Below are 26,748 nucleotides of genomic sequence, written 5' to 3' on the forward strand. Positions count from 1 at the left end.
AAGCCGCCTTCAGCACCTGCCGGCGGCGGACAGCTCCCCGCTGCAGGCCGCGAGGGCGACCGCGGGACCACCGGGCCCAGGTCCCGGCCCAAGCCCCGGCCCGGGCCCTGGCCCTGGCCCTGGCCCTGGCCCCGGCCCCGGCCCCGGTCCCGGCAGGTAAGAGCGCGTCGCGGCACCTGGGTTGGGGGGGGCGGGGAGCTGCAGCCTGAGGCTGGGGCCGGGGCCCGCGACCCCGCGATGTAGTCTGGACAGCGAGATCAGACGTCCCGCCGCACTTTGAACCCGGCCCGATTGGCGGGAGCCGGGTGGTCTCAGGGAGCGGCCCTCTCTTTCAAGCCGCCCTGCCTTGGTAAGGCAGGATGGTGAGTGAGCGCAGGGTCAGTCAGGGCCTGCAGACCGTGACTCCGTCACGAACCCCAAATTTGCTAACCCCCCAACGCTGGGCTCAGGAGGGGCTTATGTAACCTCAGCCTAGTCCCTCCGCACTGGGGAGCAGTGGGATGGAAAACGTCCTCCCTGTCTACTGGTGTCTGCATGTGTCCATTGTGTTGGGCCAAGGAAGGAGCACAATGGGAGTGGCTGTCAGGGAAGATAAGTGTCACTGCGAGGAACAGGGAGATATGGAAATAGTTGAACCATGAACTTGGTCATGTGCTTTCCTCAGGCATTTAGCGACTATAATCATCTTTGGAGGAAGGGAAAATGTCACTGGACACCAAAAAGTACTTATTTAGGCTCAAAATATGAACAGGGTCATGTGCTTTCACCAAGGTTTGGTGAAACACTCCGGGGTGAGGCAAAAATGCTATTGAAGCGTCTATTACAAATATGTTCCTGTTGCCTTATGATTTAGATTACCACCTCGAACCAGGGAAAAACTGAAACCCACGGAGGATGCTTTTAGCAGAACATATCTGATCAAATACTGTGAAACCAGCTTGTTTAAAATATATGCCAACTGAGGTCCACAAAAACACTCAAGTGGTTGTGAATGCAGTGGAAGGGAATGCCAATATATATGATAGATTAGTAGGCTGAAAACTCAGGAAAGTATCAAGAGATGACAGGATAAAATGGAAGGCATTATCTTTACACCAAATGGGCCTAGGGAGTAGCAAACCCCCAGGCTGGGAGGTGGGGGGAGGGGCACTTCTGGTTCCATGGGAGTCTGCTGATCATGTTGCCTTAGCTTTCCTGTGTGGGAGCACATACACTGTGAGGGAGCATGATTTCTGATTCTTCAGCTGTCCAACTGTGCCTCTCAGAAGTCATTTCTTAGACAACTAATAGTAATGAAAGGCTCTTAATAGCCTGCAACCTGACGCAGACAGGCCAGCCTGTGAGCACCCCCTTTAAGGGGGGAATCTGCCCATTTTACATTAGCTCTTACAGTAATGCAGTTGGTGAGCATACAGTTCTTAGCACTGCAAATACTGCCCATTTTGCTGCGTGTTGAGCTGCTGTTTGAGTTTTAGCTTGAGGGAGCCTCACCCAGGCTTTAGAGCTCTCTCTCCAAGGGAAAGCGTCTACAGCTGAATGGAAAAACACCCTGTTATGGGTAGTTCTCTATATGGGGGATTTGACATTTCTCTTCTGGTAACCAAACAGGCTGCCCTGCTTATGGTTTATTGGATGTTGCAGAGCCAAGCATATGAAATTTTGGAAAGATTTGGGCAGCTCAGAGGGGCAAGAAGGAGACTGGGGTCTACTACTCATATTCTTTTTCAGGGTTTCATTTCTACCCCATCTATGCATTCTGCTACAGGGCAGACCCATGAACTGCTGTGGGTTGGGGAACCATGGGCCTCCTGTTGGAGTTAGTAGTCACGTAAGTTGCTCCTGGCTGTGGGCAAGGCTCACCCATGGGCCGGTGGTGCTAAGGTCCTAGGGCTGTCAAGCTCAGGGTGAGCTGGCTACTTGTCACCAAAGCTCAGGACTAGGGGCCCTTAGGAGATGGGATTTACTGCTTCAGCTGATACTCAGCTTGTCACAGTAACTCAGAAGAGCAGCACGGCCATGGTATGTCTCTCCTTCAGCATTAGAATGGCTCCTGCTTCTCACCAGAGCGTCTCAGGTACCTGATGCCAAATGTAGCATGTTCTGTTCAGAGAGGCTACCGAACAGATTGGCCCATTGATGGAGGAAAAGCCCCATGGCATGTGCTTCTGGGCATTCAGGAAAGAGCAGCGGCACAGTTTCAAACAAGCTTGCAAATTTGGGGGCAGTTGGAAGCCTCATCGAGGTAGGTGGGGGGGGTCAGGTAAGGGCGAGATCATTTTACTAACCCCAAAGGGGAGTAGAACTGAGGTTCTGGGGGAGTCGATTCCTGGCTCTTTCCTGTTGCCGTATTACCCCTTGCTACCCTAGAATTAGTCTTTTCATCCTCATACTGAGCTCACTTGGGTTCTGTGAGGGGGCGGCTCCGCCATTTATGACTGAAGAGCCTGACTCGAATCCCGTAAGTGGCAGTAGCACCACACCCATAGTGCTGCTTCTTAGCCCGTTCGGATGATACGGCACTTTGGGCATTGGAGAGTCCCTCAAGGCAGGGCTGTCTGCTTCTGGTCTCGGGGTGGCACATACAGTTACACAGGTTGTGCCTTTCTCAAGAAGTGCCAGATCAGAGAAGGCATACTGCCCGAGCTGTATGCCCTGGTGTGGGCTGCATCCTCCTAGAGGAAGGGGCCCCTTTCGTTCATTCATTCATTCATTCATCCATTCATTCATTCACTTATATTTATGCCTGATGTGCACTGAAGTGCTCCAGTTGCTGGGATTTAACTTACATGCATACCCATGACACACCACCTGTTCAAGATGAAACTTTATCAGTACCCCAGAGAGCACCTTTTTAAAAAATTTCACAAAGGAGCCACACATACCAGTGACCTGTCTAATCTATGCCAGCCCTGTGGACCTGACACGTTCTGACATTTGCAGATTGATCTTCAGTCAGTGAGCCAAGGCATACTTACCAGTGTCAAGAGCAAAAGCACTGCTCTGGGCTCTGTGGAGGGTCTGGAAGGGTCTACATGTTCCCCTGTTCTCAAGCACCTCGCAGTCTGGTTGATGAGACAGCCCTCAAAGAGCCAAATCATGGAATTTGGCTGGGCAGCTCTGTGTCTGAGCAGCTCAGACTGAGGAGGCTCGGTGTCTGAGCAGCTCCGTGTCTGAGAAGCGCCGAACAGACAGTGCTTATAGAACGGTTGTCAAGTGAGAAGAGTGGAGAGTCAGAGCCAGGCTTCAAAAGAAGGAGAAACCCAAGGCATGAGGGAGAAATGGTGGGGTTATGAGAGGTGGAGAGGGAGACATAGCATGAGGAATGTGGTCTACATAGGCAGGGACGGCAAGCAGAGAATGGGGCCAAGTGCCGGGGTGTGGAGGGGAGCTGGGGCAGACCAGGTAAGGCCCCTTTCCCTTATTACCCATCAAAATCCCTGATCACCTCGAGGTTGCCTCACTCAGCTCCAGCCCATCTGCCATGGAGATGTCTTTAACCATCGTCAGCGGGCACCCAGAGCCTGGTCATGTGCTGGAAGGTGGGTGAGGCTGCTCTGTGAGCCACCATCTGAGTTCTTTTCTCAAAATGGGTTTGTCACAATTTTATCCCAATAAGAAAACAAAAATAAAAATAAATGGGTTTGTCAGGTATAGTGTATTCGGTCTGGGATTAGCCAGATTTGTTATACTGTATCAGCTAACGGTTAGGCTCTAGAAAAATCTGGGACTCATGTGTAAGGATGAAATAAAAGGTTATAATTGCCAGGTTTGGTCCTTTGTCATTCAGAGATCTTGTTGGGCCCCAGGAGCTGGATTCTCATGGAGGGCATGACACGGGGATTGTACTAAAGTGACCTAATATCTGAATGGCGATGATGTCAAAATTTCACCCGAAGGGGCAACCGTTTCTCATCTTTGGCAGGGAGAAAGGGGCAGCTTTGAAAATAGAGCTTTTCCCAGCATTGGTAAGACTGAAAAATTGCTGCTAATCCAAAAAAAAAAAAAAAAAAGTTATGGAGATGTTGGGGAAGTAAGTCCTCCCCCCCTCCTCCTTCCTTTTCCTCTCCTTCCCCCTCTCCCTCTCTCTCTCCTTCTCTTTCTTCTTTAACTCTTTGTTATGGAAATTTTCAAATCTACGTAGAAGTTGAGAGAATAAGCTAATGAACTCCCGTGTCCCCATTGCCCAGCCAGTTATCACGAACTCATGGCTGATGAAGCTTTTCTGTCTTCCTCACCTGCCATCCCCCACGGAGGCAACTTCCAGACACCCTCACATTTCATCATCCATATTTCAATGTGTATTTCTAAGGAATAAGGGCTATGTATGAACGTTACCACAGCACCACAATCACACCCAAATAGATAACAATTCCATCTTTTTTTAGAAGTAATCTCTATGCCCAACATGGGGCTTCAACTCAGGACCCTGACATCAGAAGTTGCATGCTTCACTGACCGAGCAGGGAGGCACCCTGATGACAATCCCTTCTTCATTTTAGCAAATACCAGTCAGGGTTCAGGTTTTCTGATTATCTTATGAATTTATTTTTACAGTCGATTTGTTTGAATTGTGATCTAAACAGGGTCTACACATTGCATTTGTTGGATGCATCTGAGCTCTTTAACCCTGCAGATGCCATCTCCTTTTTTCCGCCTTGCAATTTGTGATTGGAGAACTGCATCGTTTGTCCTGTGTTTCTCACATTCTGGATTATGCTGATTGTGTCTCTGTGGTGTCATTTAAGATGTTCCTCTGTCCTGTATTTTTCCTTTAAGCTGGAACTTGTCTCTAGAAGCCATTCGGATTCTAATTTCATTCTTTCGGCCAAGAAATGCTAGCTTTTTAAAAAAGAGTTTGTTGAGGGCTTTGGCCTGAAGAGGCTAGGAGTTCGCTGAAAGTAGAGCTAGGCTTTGGACTAGTTTGGGAACAAAAGAATGATGCGATGGGGACACTTTTTTGTTCTTTTTTTCTAAAGTTCTTCCCGAGTGGGTTTGGTTCTGGGTTTAAGAGGTCAAAGCTTTCAGAGCCCTTGGGTCATGGCTTTTCACCCAGCTTTGAGGAACCCTCCGTGCGTATGTGAGTAGTAGGCTGCCAGGAGATAGGGTTTGGGGCTTCAGTAAATCCTCTCTCTTCTCAGAGGTCCTACACGTCTCAGTAGTGCCCTTTTTTCATGTTAGTGATAGAAGCAGGGAGAGACAGACCCTGCTACGTGTGGGCTCTTTGAGGGGAAATCCATTCCTGGAGGCTGTGGCCCGTGGGCAAGAAGTTGGGCTGACTGGGGAGGTGGGTTGGCAAAGGCGTCACCACAGTTCTAGCTACTCTCACTAGATATCTGCTTCACCATGGACACTCTGCTCGGTGTTTTTACACGTCCTTGTTCCTCAGTCCCCCTGCCTGGCCATGCTGCTCTCGCAGGCCCCTTCTGTCTGGGCCTTACTCATCCTTTTTACCTGGGGTCTCACAGTTTACAATGATGACATGGTGGCTGAGACCTGCTTGCCTACAGCAAGGGCCAAGTGTCGCTTTAGGACTTGAGGCCCTCCTGGGGAGCTGGGACTAGGTGAACAATCTAGCCCCATGGGGACTCCTGCCTGGGTCTCTCAGCGGGTGCCAGGGGCCTGTCCTACTGGCATTGGTACTGCATTGGTAAGACTCACTGAGGCTCCTTTCCTGCTTCGAGGGCCGTCTCCCTCTCCATTCACCAGCATGGTGGTGGAAGCTAGTCATAGCTGGGGAATGAGTTGGGACCATGGCCTCTGGGACGTGTGGTAGGGGAGATGGAATTCTGGTGTCCCAGTCCCTGTGGTTCCTTCCCTGCTGATGGAGCCTCTTGTGGGTGTCTGTTGACCCCTGGCATTCCCACAGCTCATGTGTCTTACACATTTGGTTCTGGTCAGCTGTGCCTGTGGGATGGAGCCAGTAAGCATGCTCCCTGATTCATCTGTACTGTACCTTCAGCCCCAGGCTTGTCGCAGCCCTGCTCTGATCTCTCCATCTGTTCTTTGCTCTTATGGGTATCTAGGCTTCTTAAAAGAGCCTTGCTCTAGAAGAGACCCCTTACCTGGTACCCCCACTTCTTTCTAACAAGAGTGTCCCTTGGAGTTGTATTGGGAGCCTCTAGGGAACTCTAGCTCACCCTGGGATAAATCCAGAACCTTTTGGGTTGGCCTGGCTGCCCCTGAAGTGGGTGGGGCTGCTATTAGGGCCCAAAGTGAAGATTTTTCCCTGAGCGGAAGTAAAGGGTTAGCTTCTGGGACTTGGCCCCAACCACTGAGGAGATCAAGAAACCGCAGCAGCAGCTCACCGAGTCTGGGGCTGCCCCTGGACCCAGAGTTGCTCTCCAATGCCATTGGCTCCGGGAGGGAGCGATCCCTTTCCACGATGCTGGAAGAATCTGTGAGGCATTTGGGTGCTTTGGAAGGAAAGGGGGTAAGGAAATTTCCTGAGAGTCACACCTATACATTCCATGTATTTGCGCATGCAGGTAGGTAATAGGGGTTGCCTGCCCTTTTTGTATATGGGAGCGGTTGTGAGGGATTTCTACAATTAAGCTCTACTTAGCAATAGGAGGATTTTAAAATGAATATTTATCCATGTATTCAGGAAACCCCTTGCTGAATACCTACTAGATGCCTATCCCTGGGTGAGATATGAAGAGCAAAGGAAGGAGCACGAAATGGGCTGTGCCCTCACGGAGCTCCCGGTCTGGTAGGAGACGAAGAGGCGCCTGCTTAGATCTTTACCCTCGACTTCCTGAAATTAGAGTTTGCTCCTGCTTTTTCTTTGTCTCACAGAGTTAAGATAAATGAGAGCATGATTAAAGGGATTGTATTATTGCATGTTCTGAAATAGTAGAATATATATTTGTATGGTGTTTTGCAGCTTACAAAACACATTCACAACATTATTCTGCTGGGAACTCCAGAGGCCCAATACGAGAGATTTAGAAGAACAGCCAGCTAGCTGACTTTAGCAAACCGAAATGCCAAACACCGAGCACAGCTGGAGAACCGCGTCACTTCCTTGCCTCCTGCTGGGAGAAGATGGAAAATTTAGCAATAGGGTGGGGAGGGCTTTGAGGACAAGAAAAGGATCAGGAAGTAGGACGTTTGAGGAAAGGACAGCATAGGGTGGGGTGAGGAATGAAGGATTCTGGAAGCCTCCTGGGTGGGGGTCAGAAACTCAGGCTTTCAACCACCCTGACATTGCCCCAAGCTGGCTGTGCGAGTAGTAGATCCTCACTCTTTTCCATCTGTAAAAGGAGAGATTGAACTAGGTGATATCCCAGGTCCCCTCCATCTCTGACAGCTTATTTTTGTTAGATGAGTAAGAAGGAAGGATGATGCTTCCCGCTATTCCTCAGCCCCACCAAGGAGAGAAAATAGACACGTCGTGCAGACTTGAGGTTCATTAGAAGAGCTTTAAATGAAGAGGATTGCTCTTCCTCTGAGCTCCAGAGATCTTTCGGAGTGGACAAGATGACCTCACAATCAAGCCTGGGGCTGGAAGAGGGACTGGCTGGCACCTTGCCCCTCGGTTGCTCCTGGCAGGTGGGGGCTCTTGAAAGGCTGCTGGCCTCCTTCTCCTGGGTTGGCTGGTCAGCCAGCTGGGCTCCTGTTCGCGCCTGCGGAGCCTGCCGCGGGCTTCCCGTTTCCATCCGGGCACGGTCGCTTATCTCCTGAGTGTTGTTACGTCCACATCCCCCACGTGCTCCGCTCCTGCTCTGCCTCCTCCAGGCGGGCACTTGTGCAGAACCCTTCACTTGTAGCGTGAGGAGAGGGATGTGGGGCTCTCTGCAGTTTCTCCTGCCGCTCTGTGGGTTCTGTGGCCTTGGGCCGGGTCTCCACCAATGTCAAGGTCTGGCACGTGAGGCCTATTCCCTCGGGAGCGTGGCTTAGCTTCAGGGGGTGAGCTGTTTGTTCTGTCCTCCTTTTATTTTGAGCATCTAATTCAACTCCTAACCGATGCCAAACGTCTTCTATTTTTTCAGAAGGAGAAGCTCTGTCTTGGGGTGAATACCCAGTGGTCAGTGGCCTGTGGTCCCTCCCAGGCAGATGACTCCACCGGTGAAAGTTCTTTCTTTCTGATCGTCTGAAATGGGCTTCCTTACATGTCCGGTCTCTTCGTCTGGCTCTGCCCTCTGGCTCACAGGTTTCGTGAGCTCACTATGCCCCTACCTCCTCAACTGCGGGGCTCTTCTCTAGACTTGACTTCTTCAGGTCCTGCAGCTGGGATGTGACTCTGGGACCCTTGCCGACCTGGGATGTTTGGCCCGAGGCTGTCAATATCCTGAGGACAGGGAGGTTGAGAGAACAGGACCCAGGGCTCAGTATGTCACATGGATTATGAGTGACACAATCTGAAGGATGAGTGGCCCTCACTCATAGCAGCCTGAGAAGACCATCCTGTACCTCCCTGAGTGCCCTCTGGCACTGCACCCCACACTTGTCCAGCCTCAGGCTGGGCATCTCAGCATGAAGCCTGGGTTCCCTCCTGCGTGTGAGTGTGTGGGGGCCTGCACTGCTCCCTGCCATGTCTTGGAGATCCCTTCCAACCTACTGAGACCCTTTGGATCCTGACTCTGTCTCCTGAAATAGGGATAATAACTGAGACAGTGTACGTGGTTTCAGCATCATGCTGGGAGAACTTCTCCCCTTCCCATGGCCCTGGGAGCCCACTTTCCAAATCCTTGTATCTCACTTTGAGTGGTCAGTGTTGAGCCCTCGAGGCCAAAGCCTTGCGAGCTCTGGTTAGAGGTGGTGTCAGCTGAAGATGGCGGTAGGGCGGGTCGCCTTGGAGAGGCCGCCACCCCTTGCACGTGCGGCAACCTCTACGCGCTGCAGAGGAAAGTCCTTCATGGGCGGGTTCTTGCCTGGTCGGCCGTGTCATCCTGGCCTCTTTTTGGGATACACTGGCCTTAGGCTCTGTAGGGAGGATGTCCTCAGGAGCAGCGAACACTCTGCAGATGAAAATTGCAAACACACATAAAAGGAGAAGAGATGGAATGATGACCCCCCCCCTCCTGTGAAGCCATCACCCAGCTTCAACAATGATCAGTGTTTCGCCATCTCATTTCATGTATATTCCTCCAACTTTTTTGGACTGGAGTATTTTCAATCCACATCCAAACATATCGTTTCACTCATACTTCAGGATGTACCTCTAGTAGTTAAAAGCTGTTTTTATTTTAATCCAATAACATTATCACAGCCAACAAATTTAACTGTAATTTCTTAATATAACTTAATACCCAGTCCATGTTCAATTTGACTTGATTATCTCAAAAATGATTTTTTAGGGTTGTTTTTTTCAAATCAGGATCCAAACAAACATTGCATGTACATACACACACACTCACACATGTTCAAAATAATAATATAGATATTTTTACTGACAATAATACTAACGAATGTAATTTAAGATCTCCTTGTGGTTTTCGTGGGTTTTTTTGAAGATTTTATTTATTTATTTGAGAGAGAGAGAAAGTGCGAACGCAAGCGGGGGAGTGGCAGGCAGAAGGAGAGGGAGAAACAGGCTCCCATTGAGCAGGGAGCCCAATGCAGGGCTCGATTCCAGGACCCTGAGATCATGACCTGAGCTGAAGGCAAATGCTTAACCAACTGAGCCAACCAGGTGCTCTCTCCTTGTAGTTTCTCTTGTCCTTAGTTTATTTCTTTCCAGGGATGTCTAGTCCAAGTTCTGTGTTTACTTATTTTTCTTCTTTTTTAAAATTTAAGTTCAATTAATTAACATATAATGTAGTATTAGTTTCAGAGGTAGAGTTCAGTGATTCATCAGTCTTATATAGCACTCAGTGCTCAGTACATCACATGCCCTCCTTAATGTCCATCACCCAGTTACCCCATCCCTCACCACCTGCCCTCCAGCAACCCTCAGTTTGTTTGCTATGATTAAGAGTCTCTTATGGTTTGTCTCCCTCTCTGATTTCATCTTATTTTATTTTTTTCTCTCTTCCCCTATGATCCTCTGTTTTATTTCTTAAATTCCACATAGGAGTGAGATCATATGATAATTGTCTTTCTCTGATTGACTTATTTCACTTAGCATACTACCCTCTAGTTCCATCCAGGTTGCAAATGGCAAGATTTCATTCTTTTTGATGGCTGAGTAATGGTCCATTGAAGGTGTGTGTGTGTGTGTGTGTGTGTGTGTGTGTGTGTGTATTTATCACATTTTCTTTATCCATTCATCTGTCGGTAGACATAAGTTCTGTGTTTTAGAGTTACTAGAAATGATTCTTCTCGGGGCGCCTGGGTGGCTCAGTCAGTTAAACATCTTCCTTTGGCTCAGATCATGATCCCGGGGTCCTGGGATGGAGCCCTGTGTCGGGGGTGGGGGGGTGCCCTGCTCAGTGGGGAGTCTGCTCCTCCCTCTGCCCCTCCCCCCAACTTGTGCTCACCCGCCCAAATAAATAAATAAAATCTTTAAAAAATTATTAAAAAAAAAAGAAAATGATTCTTCTCGGTGAGGTTCTGCCATTAAGAAGATACACAATTAAGCTCTTTCTTTCCAGTTTGTGTTCAGTTTGTAAGGATTGCTTTTTGATCACTTATCTGTTGCTGCGATCATACTGCATAGTAAATCTGCCCACACTCAGTGGCTTCAAACAGCAGTTTTTATTCTCACTCAGGCATCGGCATTCTGGCTAGAATTCTCCGATCTGGGCCGGGCTCTGGGCTCCAGCTGAGTCCAGGTCTGCCGTACATGTCTCTCATCCTCCTCAGGCAGCAGGCTAGCCAGGGTATGGTCTTCCGGTGGTGACGACAGGGGACATGCCTAATCACACGCGCACGCGCGCGCACACACACACACACACACGTACATGCTTCAGTCCACATCAGCCAACACTGCTCTAGTCAAAGCAATTCATTTGTAAGCCCAAAGTTAAGGGATGGTGCTGCAGTTGCTCTGACTGTATAAGAAACTACCCAAAAACTCAGTGACATCACACACCCCTCTTTTGCTCGCAGGTTCTGTAGGTCAGGAATTCAGGCTGGGCACATGGGGTGGCTTCCTTCTGCTCCACACTGTCTGGGGCTTCAGCTGGAAGACTCGAAGGCTGGGGACTGGAATCATCGGACGTGTGTTCATCACTTACCTGTCTTACAGTTGATTCCTGCTAGCAGCTGGGAGCCTCAGTGCCTCTCCACATGGGCTAGTTTGAGCTTCCTCTCAACATGGTTTCTGAGTTTCAAGGGTATCCTAAGAGAAAGAGAGAGAGGAAGCCAGCTGGAGGCTGTACTGCCTTTTATGACCATTTTTATTTTTGCTGCATTCTATTCACTGAGACAGTTCTAAAGCCCTACCCAGTTTTGAGTGGAGGAGGTGTGGACTCCGTCTCTTGGTTGGGGAATGTCCAGATTCTATAAGAGCTTGTGGAAATCTTGTTGAGGCCGTTTTTGGAAAATAGAGTCTGCCACATCTGGAAAAATAGACTCCACCCTTAGTGGGAGGAATTGCAAAGTCACATGGCAAAGGGCAGAAATCCATTGAGAACAACAATGCCATCTCCCGTCCTTTTATCTTTTTGAATTAATTTTCTGAAAATAATGTAGAACTTTCATGTGCTTCCAAATAAAACAAGATGAAACTGGGAAAAGTCTAGTTCTATCTTGTTCTCTTCCACCTTGTTTCCTTCCTTCCCTGGTAAGAATTCACCTGTATCCGTTTTTTTTTCCATTGTTCTTTCTTGAAAATATGAGGACAATATACATTTATTTACCTCTCTCTTTTTTATATACATAAAAAGTAGCACATTCTGAACACTGTGCTGAACTTTGCTTTTTCTCACATGCTATATCCTGAAGATCACCCTGTCGGAGAATGGATAAATCCTTCTGATTCTTTGTTGGCCTCCGTACAGCGCTCTATCATGCGGGTTTGCCATAGTTTATCCATGGACGTTGGCCTGTGGCCAGGCTTTTCCTCTAACAAAGAACCCCACACTCAGGAACGTGGTGTATGTGTCATTTTGTATTTTTGCTGGTGTACCTGTGGACTGGTGTATCTATGGGATGTTTTGTATTTTTACCAGGGTAGTTCGGGGTTGGTTTCTTACGGGGCCCTGAAACAAGATGGTCTGGCCAAGCCTGAGGGGCAAGGCCAGAGGCGGGGTGCTACTGAGGGGCTTGGACCGTGTTCAGGTGCGAGAGGACGGCCCCTGGACCAGGACGAGGGAGCGGCAGGGAGTAGGGAGAGGGTGCTAAAAAGTGCTCAATTTCTGCATATATGCTGAGTGTAGAGCCAGAGGCGTGCTCAAGGGCTGGCTTCGAAGAATTAGACAAGAGAGTCAGGAGGACCCCTGAGCTCTGGCCTGACCGTGCGGTGCGCACTGGGGTCCCCCAGGCACAAGGCCTATGATCAGGAGTTCGTTCCTGGGCAAACTGTGTTTTAGAGACACCTAAGTGATACGTGAGGTAGGCAGCTAGGCGTTCAAGTCTGGGCTGGAAAAATAAGGTCACAACTCATCTGCCCATGTGTTAACATTAATGCCACCTGCCTCCTCCAAGTACCCTGAGAAAGAGATAAGGAAGAGGAAGAAATTGAGGCAATACTGGGGTTCCAAGAGGGCGAGTCAAGTACAGTGAATTTGACAAACTTTTATCAAACAAAATGCTGGAAATGAAAGCATTCAGTCTGAGGCCTGGAGTTAAACACCAGCTCGTTGCTTGGTTCCCACCCAGGGCTGAGGATCTGAAGGCGAGCAGGGAGATCACCAGCCCCATTTCCTACTACAGAGCTGTTTGAATTCAACTTGATTAAGGGTTTGGTCTCTGCCCCCTGGGAGCTCTGATTCAATGGGGAATGCCCGGGCAGGGGCGGGGGGGGGGGGCTCAGAGGACCCACTGCAGCTCATCTTCCTTCTCTTCACATACAGCTGCTGAAACAGCTAGAGAATGTGGGCCTCAAGCTGGAGAGTCCCCTTGAAAGGGCTGGTGCATCTCACAGGCTCTCAGAATCCACTGCAAGTCAGGGTTTCAGCCCGGGCCCCCAGAGCCCCAGAAAACACCTGCTGGCAATGGGAAGAGTGCCATTTTGTCTCTTAACCCTCACTTGTGTTCGTGAAACTCCAGGAAGTTTGGACAGCGGTGGAGGACAGGGTACCCTTGATAGATTTGGGGGATTGGAAAGAGGAGAGGAGGGAGGGAGCCCCAGGTCTGGGCCCGCCGCTCTGGAGTGGTGATCTGCCCATGGGCACCAGGGGCAGAAATACCAGTGTGACTCTGGGATGTGTGTTTCTCTGGGCCCAGGACCCTGGAGGCAGGCTGGGGCACACGGAGCTGGCTCAGAAGCCAGGGGACTGGAGTGGGGCTTCCCCAGGAGCCAGGCAGCCGTCCCTGGTTTCCCTGTGTGCTGAAAGCATTTTTGCAAATGACAGTGCTGAGTGCTGACGGCCAGAGGCAGAGGGGTTTCCTGCCGGGATGCTTTTGGGGAGCTGCGATACAGGCTGAGCTTATGAAAGATGGGCAGATTGGGGGTGGACAGAACAGGGTAGCTGGCTCTGGGTGCTCCCAACAGGCCAGGTCTGCCACCTTGCCTCCCCCGACCCTTCTCCTAAGTCCCCAGCTTTATCAGAGTATAGTCTGGGGCTTACCCGAGGTCCTTGGCACCTCCCTGGCCACCATGGTGTGTACCGTGGCTTGCTGGAGCTGTGACAACGCAGAGGCCGGGAGCTGCAGGCACGGAGCCTCTGCTGTGTCCCTAGCCAGGCGCTCTGTCAGGGGTGAGGAGCCCTGGGAAACCCACCCAGGACTCCAGGGACTGATGCCACGCAACCATGTTCTTTTCTAAACGGTAAAAACCTCCACACCCCTGAGTGTGGAGTGAGGAAGCAAAAATGTCCTCCCTATCCTCAAGGCGGAAAGCCTGGTGTGGACTCTGGGGGGCGACACTCTTCCCTTTCAATGACCAAAATCCTGGCTTACAGCTCTGGGTCTGCCTGGTGGTGCCAAGAACTGTTTTCAGAGTCATGAAGAAAGAAGAAACTGGAAGCTTTGCCTTTGGGGAAAGCATCTCGTGTTCCCTGTGCTCCCTGTGAGCACTTACTCCGGGACACCCAGGCCTATGAAGCGGAGGGACAGTGACCCCAGAAGTCATCAAGGCTGAACCTCCCGGCAAGGTTTTCAGGGAACATGGGCCTCAGTCAGGCTCCTTAGCTTCGTTTTCCCTCGTCCTAATGGTAGCTCAGGGCAAAGCAAGACGTTCAGATAAAGGCATGTGTTGCTTTTGAAGATAGTGATACTTAGTAGTAATTGATTTTGCCAATACAGTGATTTTTCCTCTGTGCGGCTCTGTCCAGTAGGGGTCAGATCACTGGTAAGGGATGGAAAGACCGAGGCCAGAGAGGTTTTTCCCAAGAACTCGATAACAAGGCAGGGCAGGATCAGGATGAGGAGTGGGGCCTGCCCAGCTCTGGCCTCTGCTTCGTGGACCTCCCCGGCCACTTTGGGATGAGGAAACTTCCATGTGTCCAGTCAACAGATTGGGCATCCGGTGTGAGGACTGGTCTACTTGGCACCTTTCCTGTCCCTGGATAGAGTGGGCTGGGGGGGGGCGGGGAGCAGGGGACAGTCTTAGGGTGACCTTGGGAATTAAGGCTCCAGAGCCAGAAGAGAAGGGTCCAGGCCCCACTGGATGAGGTCTGGGGACAAGGCCTTTGCTGCACTGAGACTCCTTAGAACAACCCGCGCTTGCAGTGCGCTTACCCCGTGCCCCAGAGGCCTCTGGGTCAGAGGTCAGAGGCCTTCATTCTTGGGAATGAAGACAGAGATCCTTCAGTCTTTCCTTCCGGAGCTGCCATGGACGCAGGGGTACCTTCTCGAACAAGCTAACACGCTTTAGCCCGTCCCGGAATGTACAGCCTTCAGGAACAAGACCCACAACCATGTACGTGATTCCAGTAAAGTGTGCTGATTATTACTCGTTGACGTGCATGGGAGTGGGTTCAGACACATAGGGTGCAAGCAGCCCCACTGACACCTGTCCCCAAACTTCTCCAGAGACCCTGCTTTATCCCCAGAAAAGGCTTTCCTCCCGAAAGGTACAGACGCATTGTTTCAGAGTGTTGTTTCTTTGTCCCACATTTTTGTTCACTGTTTATTTTCATTCAGTGTTTGCTGGCTCAACAAGCATTTATTAAGTCCCACCTGTGTATCAGGGTGTGTGCGGACTGAGTTCATAGAGGGAATGCGGTCGTCAGCCTGGTTGGGTCCCGCCGTCTGGGCGAGCAAGGAGGGCTCAGCCAGGAAGGAGCACCAAAACTTCTCTGGCACCCCCCACCCCTCCCGGTTTGTAGTGGGTTGGCCTGAGCCTCAGATAATGGCTGCTTGTCCACACACACACGCACACGCAGACCCTGATTCCTTCTGGAGCTCCAGGGACAATCTAATGGCCCCATTCAGGGGACATGTTCCTGTCTTAGCTGCTGAGACTTCCCCGTGGGCTTCTGATCACACTGTTCTTCTGGAAATGCCCTCTTTGGTTTCTGTAGCACCTCTTTGGTTACTTGGTGAGCTTCTCTGTGGCACCACTTCCACGGCCTGCCTCAGCCCCAGGCCTCAGCCCCGAGCCGCATTTCTTTTCCCTCTCACGTGGCAGGTGCAGCGTGCCGACAGCTCCCTGACCCTCCACAGCTCAGGTCATCAGTCTTCCAGTGGCCCCCCCCCAGCCACCCCCTACACACAGCGCCTCCGTCTGCCCTCTCTCTCTCCCCTTTGGCTGGAATAGTACCTAATGTTGGCTTCGTAGGACCTCTCTTCTTAGAAAAACTTGAGCCCATACCATGATGGGATTAATCTGACATAGAGTCTTTTTTTGAAGACAGGAATGTTGATGATTTTGTCCAGTGTTCATAAAAGATCTTTAAAAGTCTTTTGTTTGGGAAATGGAGCCTCTCCCTAGACCCAGGCCTGGGGTCCCTGAAGCCATGAGGACAGTGGGACACCCGGGCAGGGTGTGGATGGCCAGGGACCCCCTTAGTCTGGCTAAATTCGCCAAGGGAGGGGAATCACGGGGTGAGGGGAGATACTGGAGGTGACTGGGGGAGCGGGAGCAAGAAGGCCTGCACGTGGTGGCCCCCCTCAGCTGCCCATGACGCCACCGATCCCTGTGCCAACCGCGTGGTTGCTTAGCATGACTGCAGTGTCCCAGTCTGGATCTCTCTTCCCAGACTGGCTCATGGAAGGGCCCTGGGCTACTGAATGCCCAGCAGGGAGGCCGTAGTGGGGGCCCCACGAAGGGTAACGGACACTTAGCAGTGACTTTGGGAAGGAGTCTTGCTTGGAGGTGTCTCCCACCCCTCTTTGGATCCTGCTACCCCACATGCTTCTCAGGGACTTTGCCTGAGCCGGGCTCTTGTCCCATCGATGCTTGTTCTTNAAGATTTTATTTATTTATTTGACAGAGATAGAGACAGCCAGCGAGAGAGGGAACACAAGCAGGGGGAGTGGGAGAGGAAGAAGCAGGCTCATAGCAGAAGAGCCTGATGTGGGGCTCGATCCCATAACGCCGGGATCACGCCCTGAGCCGAAGGCAGACGCTTAACCGCTGTGCCACCCAGGCGCCCCTCTTCTGGATTTTTTTAAAAAGTTTTTATTTATTTAAGTCACCTCTCTATCTGACATGGAGCTTGAACTCAGGACCCCGAGATCAGAGCTGCACACTCTTCTGACTGAGCCAGCCAGGCGCCGATGGAATTTTTAAAAAAGTATACAAGTAAGACGTAAGCGTATTATTGACATGAATATTCAAATAATTCAGTCGGGGAGAGAACCTTCTATTTTCCCCTGCCTTTCCTGGGATTAGTCCCTCTCTCTGCCCATTTCTAAGATCTTCTGTAGGCGCACCCATGAGTCTATTGGGCACTCACACACACACTTTTTGTTCATGGTAGCTCAGCTTCATTTTCTGTAGTAACAAACATTTAATCACCTAACAAAACTTGTGGACCCTGAGTGCCCAAGGGCCATTACAGTCAAAATATTAGGTCACAATAATAAAGTAGCAACCACTCCAGAAATCCGTGCTCTGGGGAAGAGTGCACTGCTGAGGAGGGGGACACAGTTAGGCGTGGCCCCCTTTTCCCAGCTGAGGGTTAATGAAAAATGGGGGCACAGAACTCTGCAGGGTCTTCACCACCAGAGGGAGCTGGCCAAGACAGGAGGGGATGGACATTCAGAGGTGGCAAGGGTCAGCCATACACTGAGCTCCTCCTCCTCCTTCTTCCTCTTCCTCCTCCTTTTCTCCTTCTCCTTCTTCTTCTTTTTCTTCTCCTCCTTCTTCTCCTCCTCCTCCTCTTCCTCTTTCTCTTCCATCTTCTTCCCCTCCTCCTTCTCCCCCTCCCCCTTCTCCCCTCCGCCTCCTCCTTCTCCCCTCCCCCTCCTCCTCCTTCTACATTGAACTTCTTTTCAACTGGCCCCTGGAGTTCAGCGTTTGGGGTCAGGAACCGGACAGCAATCTCTGTCTTCATGGGTGGTAGGAAAGGCGTGGTGAGGGTGAACTGGAGCAGTGGCTTACCCGGACCACTAGCTGCTGGGCACTGTTTCTCTGCCAGGCCCTGGTGCACGGGCTGCCCGCTCAATTTGGGGAGGGCCACCCATTGTGGCATCTTCTTCTGTCGTGACTCTGGGGCCTCTGGGATCCTTGGGCCACCAGGGGCACTGGGGTCCCCAGGGCCACCTGGCCTGTTGTATCTGTTGGTGGTAGCTGCTACGCGCCCTGGACTGGCTGTGGCACTTGAGCCTTCCTCAGCTGCTCTCATGGCTCCTCCACCATCCGCCTTTGACCCCATCTTGAATCCGCCCAGCCTCTCCACTGGCCGCCAAAGGACCGACACATGCTTTTTTTAAAGAAATGGGATCACACTGAATACATTGTTTTGCCACCAGCTTTTTTCACAGAACAATATAGGGAGACATTTCTCCCTACTCTCCCACTTCTCAAAGAATCAGCAGTTTGGGGCCCAAGATAACTTTTTGTCACCTTGTCACTTCTTGAATTGGAGCAATCCATAGTGCCTTTTGGAGGCTGTTGTCCACTCCTGTGTCCCAGGCATGTGTCCAGGCAAGCTACCAGACCCTTTGTTGTAGCTCAATCTTTGAGAGCAACATGAATGAGAGCAGCGCCCCGCGGGGGTAGGACAGTGGCTCTGCCCCTGAGCTCTGCCTCTGAACTTCAGAGAGTTTCCTCTGAAGGCTCTGGTCTGTCTCTCTGGCCAGGGCCATCTCCTGTATGTAGGCGTCCACGCGGAATTCCTTTTTCTTCCCCAGTATGTGGGATGAATTCACTTTTCTTTATTTATATATAACTTCTTCAGGTTGGGTTGCTTAGTTGCTTAGATTCCCAGTCATCTGAGCAGAAGACTGCTTGCATAGCATGGCCATTTGCAGCGTGAGGAATCATCTGTGGCTGGCATCCTACCTTGCCTCTTGGTCCCAGATGGTGCTCTATCTTAGTACACACTGCCTATGTGCCCCTTCAGAGATTCAACCCCAAATCCGAAGGCGGATGTCCTCTTCCTGGCCCCTTTCTTCCTGGCCTCTTCCTTACTAAGGATTTTGGTGTGTGGAATCTGAAGATTTTTTTCTAGTGCAGCCCAGTTCCACCTTGGATCAGACCTTCACCTACTCCAGGGCAGGATAGTGCTTGGAGTCATTCATTCATTCAATAAATATTTATTGAGCACCTACTACATGCCAAGTACAGTTGTAGGCAGTCCTCACTGTTGGCTACAGATCATGTAGTGCTTCCAGATTTCTTCTTCTTCTTCCTCTTCCTCTTCCCCGTCCCCTTCCCCTTATTCTCCTTCTCCCTCTCCCTTTCCCTCTCCTTCTCCTTCTTCTCCTCCTTCTCCTCCTTTCCCTCCTCCTCTTCCTCCTTCTCCTTCCCCTCCTCCTCCTTCTCCTTCCCCTCCTCCTCCTTCTCCTCCTTCTTCTTCTTTTTTTTTTAAGTAGTCTCCATGCCCAGTGTAGAGCCCAATGTGGGGCTCAGACTCACAACTGTGAGATCAGGACCTGAGCTGAGATCAAGAGTCGGATGTTTAACCGACTGAGCTGCCCAGGTGCCCTCCAAATGTCTTCTTTTTTTTTGTAGATTTTCCTACTACTTGTGGAAGGGTTTTGCCTCTAAATTTGCCCTAGGAACATGATTGTGAATTTCCGACTAATCACATCACAAGAATTTTTCCTTAGGTTTTTACTCAATGTCTACCCTACTAGGAACATTTTAGTCTCCTAAGAAATACCAACCAACTAGGAGGTGTGTTTCCTGGGGACTGGGCTCAGTGTGTTTCTGAGGAGGTCCTAGTTTTGTAGGGTTGAGGGTGTGAGAGCAGGGCTTGGGGGTCATAAATCCCCTGGTCAGTTCCTAGACTCACTGCCCATCCTTCTAGTGCCCTTTAGCTGCTTTGCTTCTTTCATTTTCAGTTTTCTAATTTGTAAAAGTGGGAATGATAAGAGGACCTGCCCTGCATGGTTGGTAGGAGGTTGATTATGTGAAGAGGGAGCTTGGCACATAGAGTGAGCTGAGAACACAGTAGCTGCTGGGGGTGATGCTCTTACTGTTTTGACTCCCAGAAAGGAAAGGAATATATATATATATATATTTATTTATTTATTTATTTATATTTACACCACTTTTATTTTAAATTTTGTGAATGCTCAGTACGTTAGCACAGAAGTACAAGCTTACAGTTTAGAAGTGAATATTGCATATTCAAGAGGACAGGTTCAGATAGTATTTTTTTTTTTAATTCTTTTTTTAAGATTTTTTAATTTATTTATTTGACAGAGATAGAGACAGCCAGCGAGAGAGGGAACACAAGCAGGGGGAGTGGGAGAGGAAGAAGCAGGCTCATGGCGGAGGAGCCTGATGTGGGGCTCGATCCCGCAACGCCGGGATCACGCCCTGAGCCGAAGGCAGACGCTTAACCGCTGTGCCACCCAGGCGCCCCTCAGATAGTATTTTTAAACATTTTTTTGAGATATAATTCACATAGAATAAAATTGACCCTTTTAAACTGTATCATTCCCTGGTTTTTAGTACAGAGTTGTACAGCCTATAAAAGCTGCAATCCAAGTTTACAACACTTTCATCACACCGAAAAGAAACCTCATACCTAGTAGCAGTCACTTTTCATTCTTCCCCAGCCCCATGCTTAGGCAACTACTAACCTACTATCTGTCTCTAGAGATTCGCCTCTTGTGAACATCTCATGCAACAGAATCATTTAGTATTTTTGTGTGTGTCTGGTTTCTTCCACTCAGCATGTTTGGGGGGCTCATTCATGATGTGGCCTGTGTCACTGCTTCATTCCTTTTTATTGCCCAATAATATTCTTTGTATGGATATGCACATTTTATTCCTCAGTTCATGGACATTTGGGTTATTTCCACTTTTTGGCTTTGGCTCTTATGAATAATTTTGCTGTGAACATTTGAGTACAAGATTTTCTGTAGACATGTTTTAATTTCTTTTGGATCTATTCCTAGGAGTCAAATTGCTGGGTCACATGGTAACTCTACATTTCACATCTGAAGAACTGCTGGGCTGTTTTCCAAAAGGACTGCACCATTTTACATTCCAACCAGCAATGAATGATGGCTCCATTTTTGCCCATATCCTTACCAACACTTGTCATTATCTTTCCTTTTTCTTTTAGCCATCCTATTGGGTATGAAGTAGTGGCCATTGCAGTTTTGATTTGCATTTCCCTAATGACGAATGATTTAACATATCTTCATGTGCTTATTGTCTATTTCTGTATCTTTTTTAGATAAACATCTATTCAGATCCTTTGCCTAGTTTTTAAATTGGGTTGCCCTTTTATTGAGTTGTAAAAGTTCTTTATATACTCTAGATAGTAGACTCTTATCAGATGTTTGATTTGCAGATGTTTTCTCCTATTCTGTGGTTCGTCTTTTTTCTCTGTTAATGATACATTTGCAGTCCAAAAGTTTTAAGGTTTGATTTAATCCACTTTACCTTTTTTGCTGTTGTTTGTGCTTTTGGTTTTATATTTAAGAATTGTCCAACCCAAGGTCATGAAGATTTTCTTGTATTTTTTTCTGATCGTTTCATAGTTTTAGCACTTACATTTTATTTTATTTTTTTTTTTAAAAAGATTTTATTTATTTACTTGACAGAGATAGAGACAGCCAGTGAGAGAGGGAACACAAGCAGGGGTAGTGGGAGAGGAAGAAGCAGGCTCACAGCAGAGGAGCCTGATGTGGGGCTCGATCCCACAACGCCGGGATCACACCCTGAGCCGAAAGCAGACGCTTAACCGCTGTGCCACCCAGGCGCCCCTAGCACTTACATTTTTAAAAAAAGATTTATTTATTTATTTATTTATTTATTTATTTTAGAGAGAGTATGTGTGTGTGCGAGTGGGGGGATGGGCAGAGGGGCAGAGGAAAAAGGAGAGAGAGAATCTTCAAGCAGACTCCCTACTGAGTGGGGAGCCTGTTGTGGGGCTCAATCCCAGGACCTTGAAATCATGACCTGAGCCAAAATCAAGTGTTGGCCGCTCAACCAACTGAGCCCCCCAGGAGCCCCTTAACATGTATGTTTAAGTCAGTGATCCATTTGAGTTTATTTATTTATTTGTTTGAGATAGAGAGCGAGAGCATGAGCTGGGTGAGGAGCACAGGGAGAGGGAGAAACAGACTCCCCGCTGAGCTGGGAGCCCAACATAGAGCTTGATCGCAGGACCTGGGATCACGACCCGAGCCGAAGGCGGATGCTTAGCCGACTGAGCTACCCAGGCGCCCCTTGAGTTAATTCTTAAGTATGGTGTAAGCTAGGAGTCCAACATCATCCTTTTCCATGTGGATATTCAGTTGTCCCAGCACCATTTAGTGAAAAGACTATTTTTCTCTATTGTATTTTCCTGGCATCCTTATCAATAGGAGAGGGAGAGAGATGGGAACGGTTGGTCAGTGGAGCAGTCAGAACACACACACTTACCAGCTAAGTTCACCATCCTATGTGGACATGGTTTGTGGTGTCTCAAAACAACTACAATAGTAACATCAAAGACCACTGATCCCAGATCACCATAACAAATATAATAATGAAGAATTTGAAATATCTCAAGACTTACCAAAATGTGACTCGGAGGGACAATGTGAGCAAATGCTGCTGGGAAAACGGTGCCGATACACTTGGTCAGTGCAGGGTTGCCACAGACCTTCGATTTGTCAAAAAAAAAAAATCTGCAAAGTGCAATAAAATGAGGTCCGCCTATATTTAGGAATGTGTTATTTGATTTACATTTACTTGTGAGTTCCCCAAATTTCTTTCTGTTATTGATTTCTAATTTAATTATATTATGTTCAGAGAACGTATTGTTTGATTTCAGTTCTTTCAAATTTATTGAGACTTGTTTTATGGCCTCACTCTATAATGTTCCATGTGCGCTCGAGAGAAGTGAGCTCTCTGCTGTGTTGGGTGGAGTGTCCTACAGATGCCTGTTAGGTCTAGTTGGTTTATAGTGTTGTTCAGGTCTCCTGTTTTCTTATTGATCTTTTGCCAAGTTGTTCTATCCATTATTAATAAGTATTGGTATTGAAGTCTTCAGTTATTATTGTTGAATTTTCTTTTTTTAAATTTTTTAATTTAAATTCAATTAATTAACACATAATATATTATTTGTTTCAGGGGTACAGGTCTTTGATTCATCAGTTTTATATAATACCCAGTGCTCGTTACAGCACATACCCTCCCCAGTGTCCATCACCCTGTGAGTTTTTTTTAAGATTATCTATTTATTTGAGAGAGAGAGAGAGAACAAGCAGTGGGGAGGGGCAGAGGGAGAGAGAGAGAGAGGAGCAGACTCCCTGCTGAGCAGGAAGCCTGATGTGGTGCTCAATCCCAGGACCCCGAGACCATGACCTGAGCCAAAGGCAGATGCTTAACTGACTGAGCCACCCGGGCACCCCTGTTGTTGGATTTTCTATTTCTCCCTTTAATTCTGTCAGTTTTTGCTTCATGTATTTTGGAGTTTCATTATTAGCTGTATATATATTTGTAATTGTATATAATTACATATATTATGTATTAATTGTATACAATTATAGTAATTGTATATAATTTAAATCTTTCTAATGGATCGACCTTTCATACCGATGTTTTTTTTTTAAGATTTTATTTATTTATTTGAGAGACTGAGTGAGAGAGAGAGAGAAAACAAGCAGGGGAGGGAGAGGGAGAAGCAGATTCCCTGCTGAGCAGGAAGGCCAACTCGGGGCTCAATTCCAGGACCCTGGGATCATGACCTGAGCCAGAGGCAGACACTTAACCGGCTGAGCCACCCAGTCTCCCAGACCTTTTATATTGATCTTTATCGTCAGTAACATCTTTTGTTGTTCTAAAGTCTATTTTGTCTGATATTTACAGCCACACTAGCTCTGTTATGGTTGTTGTTTGCGTGGTAATCTATTCCCATTAAAAAAAATTCAAACTGTATCTTTGAATCTAAAATGTGTCTTATATATAGCATACAGTTGGATTTTTAAATCCAGTTTGATAATCTCTGTCCTTTGGTTAGGTTGTTTAATCCAATTTTTATTTAAATACTCTTATCGATATGGCTGGATTTCATCTGCTGATTTGCTTTTTGTTTTCTGTATGTCTCATGCTTTTTTATTCCTCTCTTTCTCCTTTACTTCTTTTGTATTAAATGGACACTTTTTAGTGTAATATTTTAATTCCTGTGATGATTTTTTTGTATATTTTTAAATTACTTGCCTGGTCACTTTAAGGTTACAATTACATCCTAGTCTGTCAGAATCCACTTCAGATTTATGCTAACTTAATTCCACTGAAATTTAGAAACCTTACTTCTCTATAGTGCCAACATTTCCTCCCCTTTTTTGTGCTGTTATTGTTAAACATACTACATCTATGGGTTGCAAACACTGTTATTGTATAACTGTATATTGTATATGATTGTAATAATTATTACTCTACATAATATTACATAATGTTATGTATCACCTAAATAGATCTTTTAAAGAAGCTGAGAGAAAAAAGGAGAGCAAGTATATATTTGTGGAGTTTGTTATATAAACCTTATTTACCATTTCTGATTCTCCTCATTTTTTCCTGTGGCTTCAAGTTACTATCTGATGTCATTTTCTTACCTCAATACAGCTTTGTTCCCACCCACCTGTTTTGTGCTCTTTTTCTCAAGCATACCACATTTCTATATGTGATAAGCTCAACAGTACACACACACGTGCGCACACACACAGAGTTACAGAGTTTATGCAATTGCCTTTTAATCAAGTGAGAACAAAAGAAAAGAAGTATGCAATTATACTTTCTTTTATACTTACCTACATAATTACCTTCACCAGCACTCTTTGTTTTTTTCTTTTTGTATAGATTCGAATTACTGTGTGGTGTCACTTGCTGCCTGCCTGAGGAACTTCCCTTATTATTCCTTTCCTCCCCCCCTCTGCTTTTTTGAAGTATAATTGACTTTTATTATTTCTTGTAAGGCAATTTGCTGTCAATGATTTTTTTCTTCTTTTGTTTATCTGAGAATATCTTTATTTTATCTCCTTTAAAAGTTTCTCTTTTTCCAGAGATTTTTAAGCTCACTTTATGTTTGTTATCAAAAAGATTGTTGGAGGAGAGGTTCCTGGGTGGGTCAGTCAGTTAAGCGTCTGCCTTTGGCTCAGGTTGTGATCCCAGGGTCCTGGGATCGAGCCCCGCATTGGCTCCCTGCTCAGCAGGCAGTCTGCTTCTCCCTCTCCTTCTGCCCCCTCCCAACTTGTTCTCTCTTTCTCTCTCTCTCTCTCTCTCAAATAAATAAATAAAATCTTTAAAAAATTTTTAAAAATTAAAAGATTATTGGGGAGGTCGCCTGGGTCACTCAGTCGGTTGAGTGTCTGACTCTTGATTTCAAATCAGGTCATGTGATCAAGCCCCACGTTGGGCTCTGTGCTGAAGGTGGAGCCTGCTTGAGATTCTCTCTCTCACTCTCCATCTGTCCTGCTTTTGCTGTCTCTGACAAAAAAAAAAAAAAAGATTGTTAGCTCTGATAAGGTTGAGAAACAAAGACATAGAGTAATATTACAAAATCATGAAATATCAACACATTTCTTATTCACAGTTTTTAAAAATGTCAAGCCAGTGGAGTAGAATACTTTGAGACCTATTTGATTTTTTAAAAAAATTAAGATTATTGTAGATTCACATGCAGTTGTAAGAAGTCCTTTCATAGTTTTCCTAGTTTCACCCTGTGGTAATATTTTGCAAAACTGTAGTGTAATATCACAACCGAGATAATGACATACCAATCCATGCCACATCTTACTCAGATTTCCCCACTTTTACTTGTACTCCTGGTTGTGTGTATTTTTATTTTTATTTTTTTAAAGATTTTACTTATGGGGCACCTGGGTGGCTCAGTCATTAAGTGTCTGCCTTCGGCTCAGAGCGTGATCCTGGCGTTCTGGGATCGAGCCCCACATCGGGCTCCTCTGCTGGGAGCCTGCTTCTTCCTCTCCCACTCCCCCTGCTTGTGTTACCTCTCTCGCTGGCTGTCTCTATCTCTGCCGAATAAATAAATAAAATCTTAAAAAAAAAATAAACTACAACTACATCTACCTCTTGCCCCTTTCCTTCACTCTGTCACCAATTCCCTGACGATCACCAATCTGTCCTCATTTACAACATTTGTCATTTCAAAAATGCTACATAAGTGGAATCAATCAGTATGTAACCTTTTGGGGTTGGCTTTTTTCCCCTCAGCATAATTACCACTTATCCCTATTAATAGTTCGTTCCTTTTTATTGCTGAGTGGTATTTCGTGGTCTGTATGTGCCACAGCTTGTCCAACCGTTCACTGCCGAAGGACGTCTGGTATGACTCCAGTTTTTATCTATTACAGATAAAGCTTTTATGAACATTCATGAATGCACAGGTTTTTATGTGAACATAAGTCTTCATTTCTGTGGGACAAATGCCCAGGAGTGCAATTGCTGGGTCATGTGATGGTTGCACGCTTTTTTTTTTTTTTTTAAGATTTATCTCTTGATTCTTAGAAAGAGCGAGCGCGTGTGTGCGCGCGCATGTGCGCACCAGTGGGAGGAGGGGCAGAAGGAGAGGATCTTCAGGCAGATTCTCCGCTGAGTGTGAACCGACACAGGGCTCGATCACACGACTGGGGATCATGACCTGAGCCGAAACCAAGTGGGACGGTTAACTGACTGAGCCACCCAGGTGCCTCACATGCTTAGTTTTTAAAGGAACTGCCAGACTACTTTTCAGAGTGGCTATACCACTTACATTTCCACCAACAATATATGAGTGATCCAGTTTCTTTGCATCCTTGCCAGCATATGGTATCGACATTATTTTTTATTTTGGTCATTCTGATATTCACTATGGTTTTAATTTGCATTTCCCTAGTGGATAGATACTGGACCTCTTTTCATGTGCTTATCTGCCATTTGTATAGCCTCCTTGGTATAGTGTCTATTGACATCTTTTGTCCATTTTCTAATTATTTTTTTTCTTCTCTTGAGTTTTGGGAGTTCTTCACATATTTTAGATACCAGTCCTTTATTGGCTTATGTGATTTCAAAACTTTCTTCTACTCTGTATCTTGTCTTTTCGTTATCATGGGCTTCAACAGAGCAAAAATTTTTAATCAGTTTTTCCTATCATGGATCATACTTATAGGATCAAGTCTGAGGACTCCTTGTTTAGCCTGGAT

The 26,748-nt window shown here is 47.4% G+C and overlaps 1 protein-coding gene across 1 annotated transcript in view; it reads left to right on the forward strand.

Annotated features, from left to right (window-relative positions):
• Positions 1-26,748, forward strand: part of BSN (bassoon presynaptic cytomatrix protein) — an 89,450-nt gene that overhangs the window by 184 nt on the left and 62,518 nt on the right. The window contains exon 2 of the mRNA XM_034657208.1: positions 4-156. Coding sequence (XP_034513099.1) covers positions 4-156 — 153 coding nt within the window. The remainder of the gene's footprint in view (positions 1-3; positions 157-26,748) is intronic.

The sequence above is a fragment of the Ailuropoda melanoleuca genome, chromosome 4 (genome assembly GCF_002007445.2).
Source record: "Ailuropoda melanoleuca isolate Jingjing chromosome 4, ASM200744v2, whole genome shotgun sequence".
Lineage (NCBI taxonomy): Eukaryota > Metazoa > Chordata > Mammalia > Carnivora > Ursidae > Ailuropoda > Ailuropoda melanoleuca.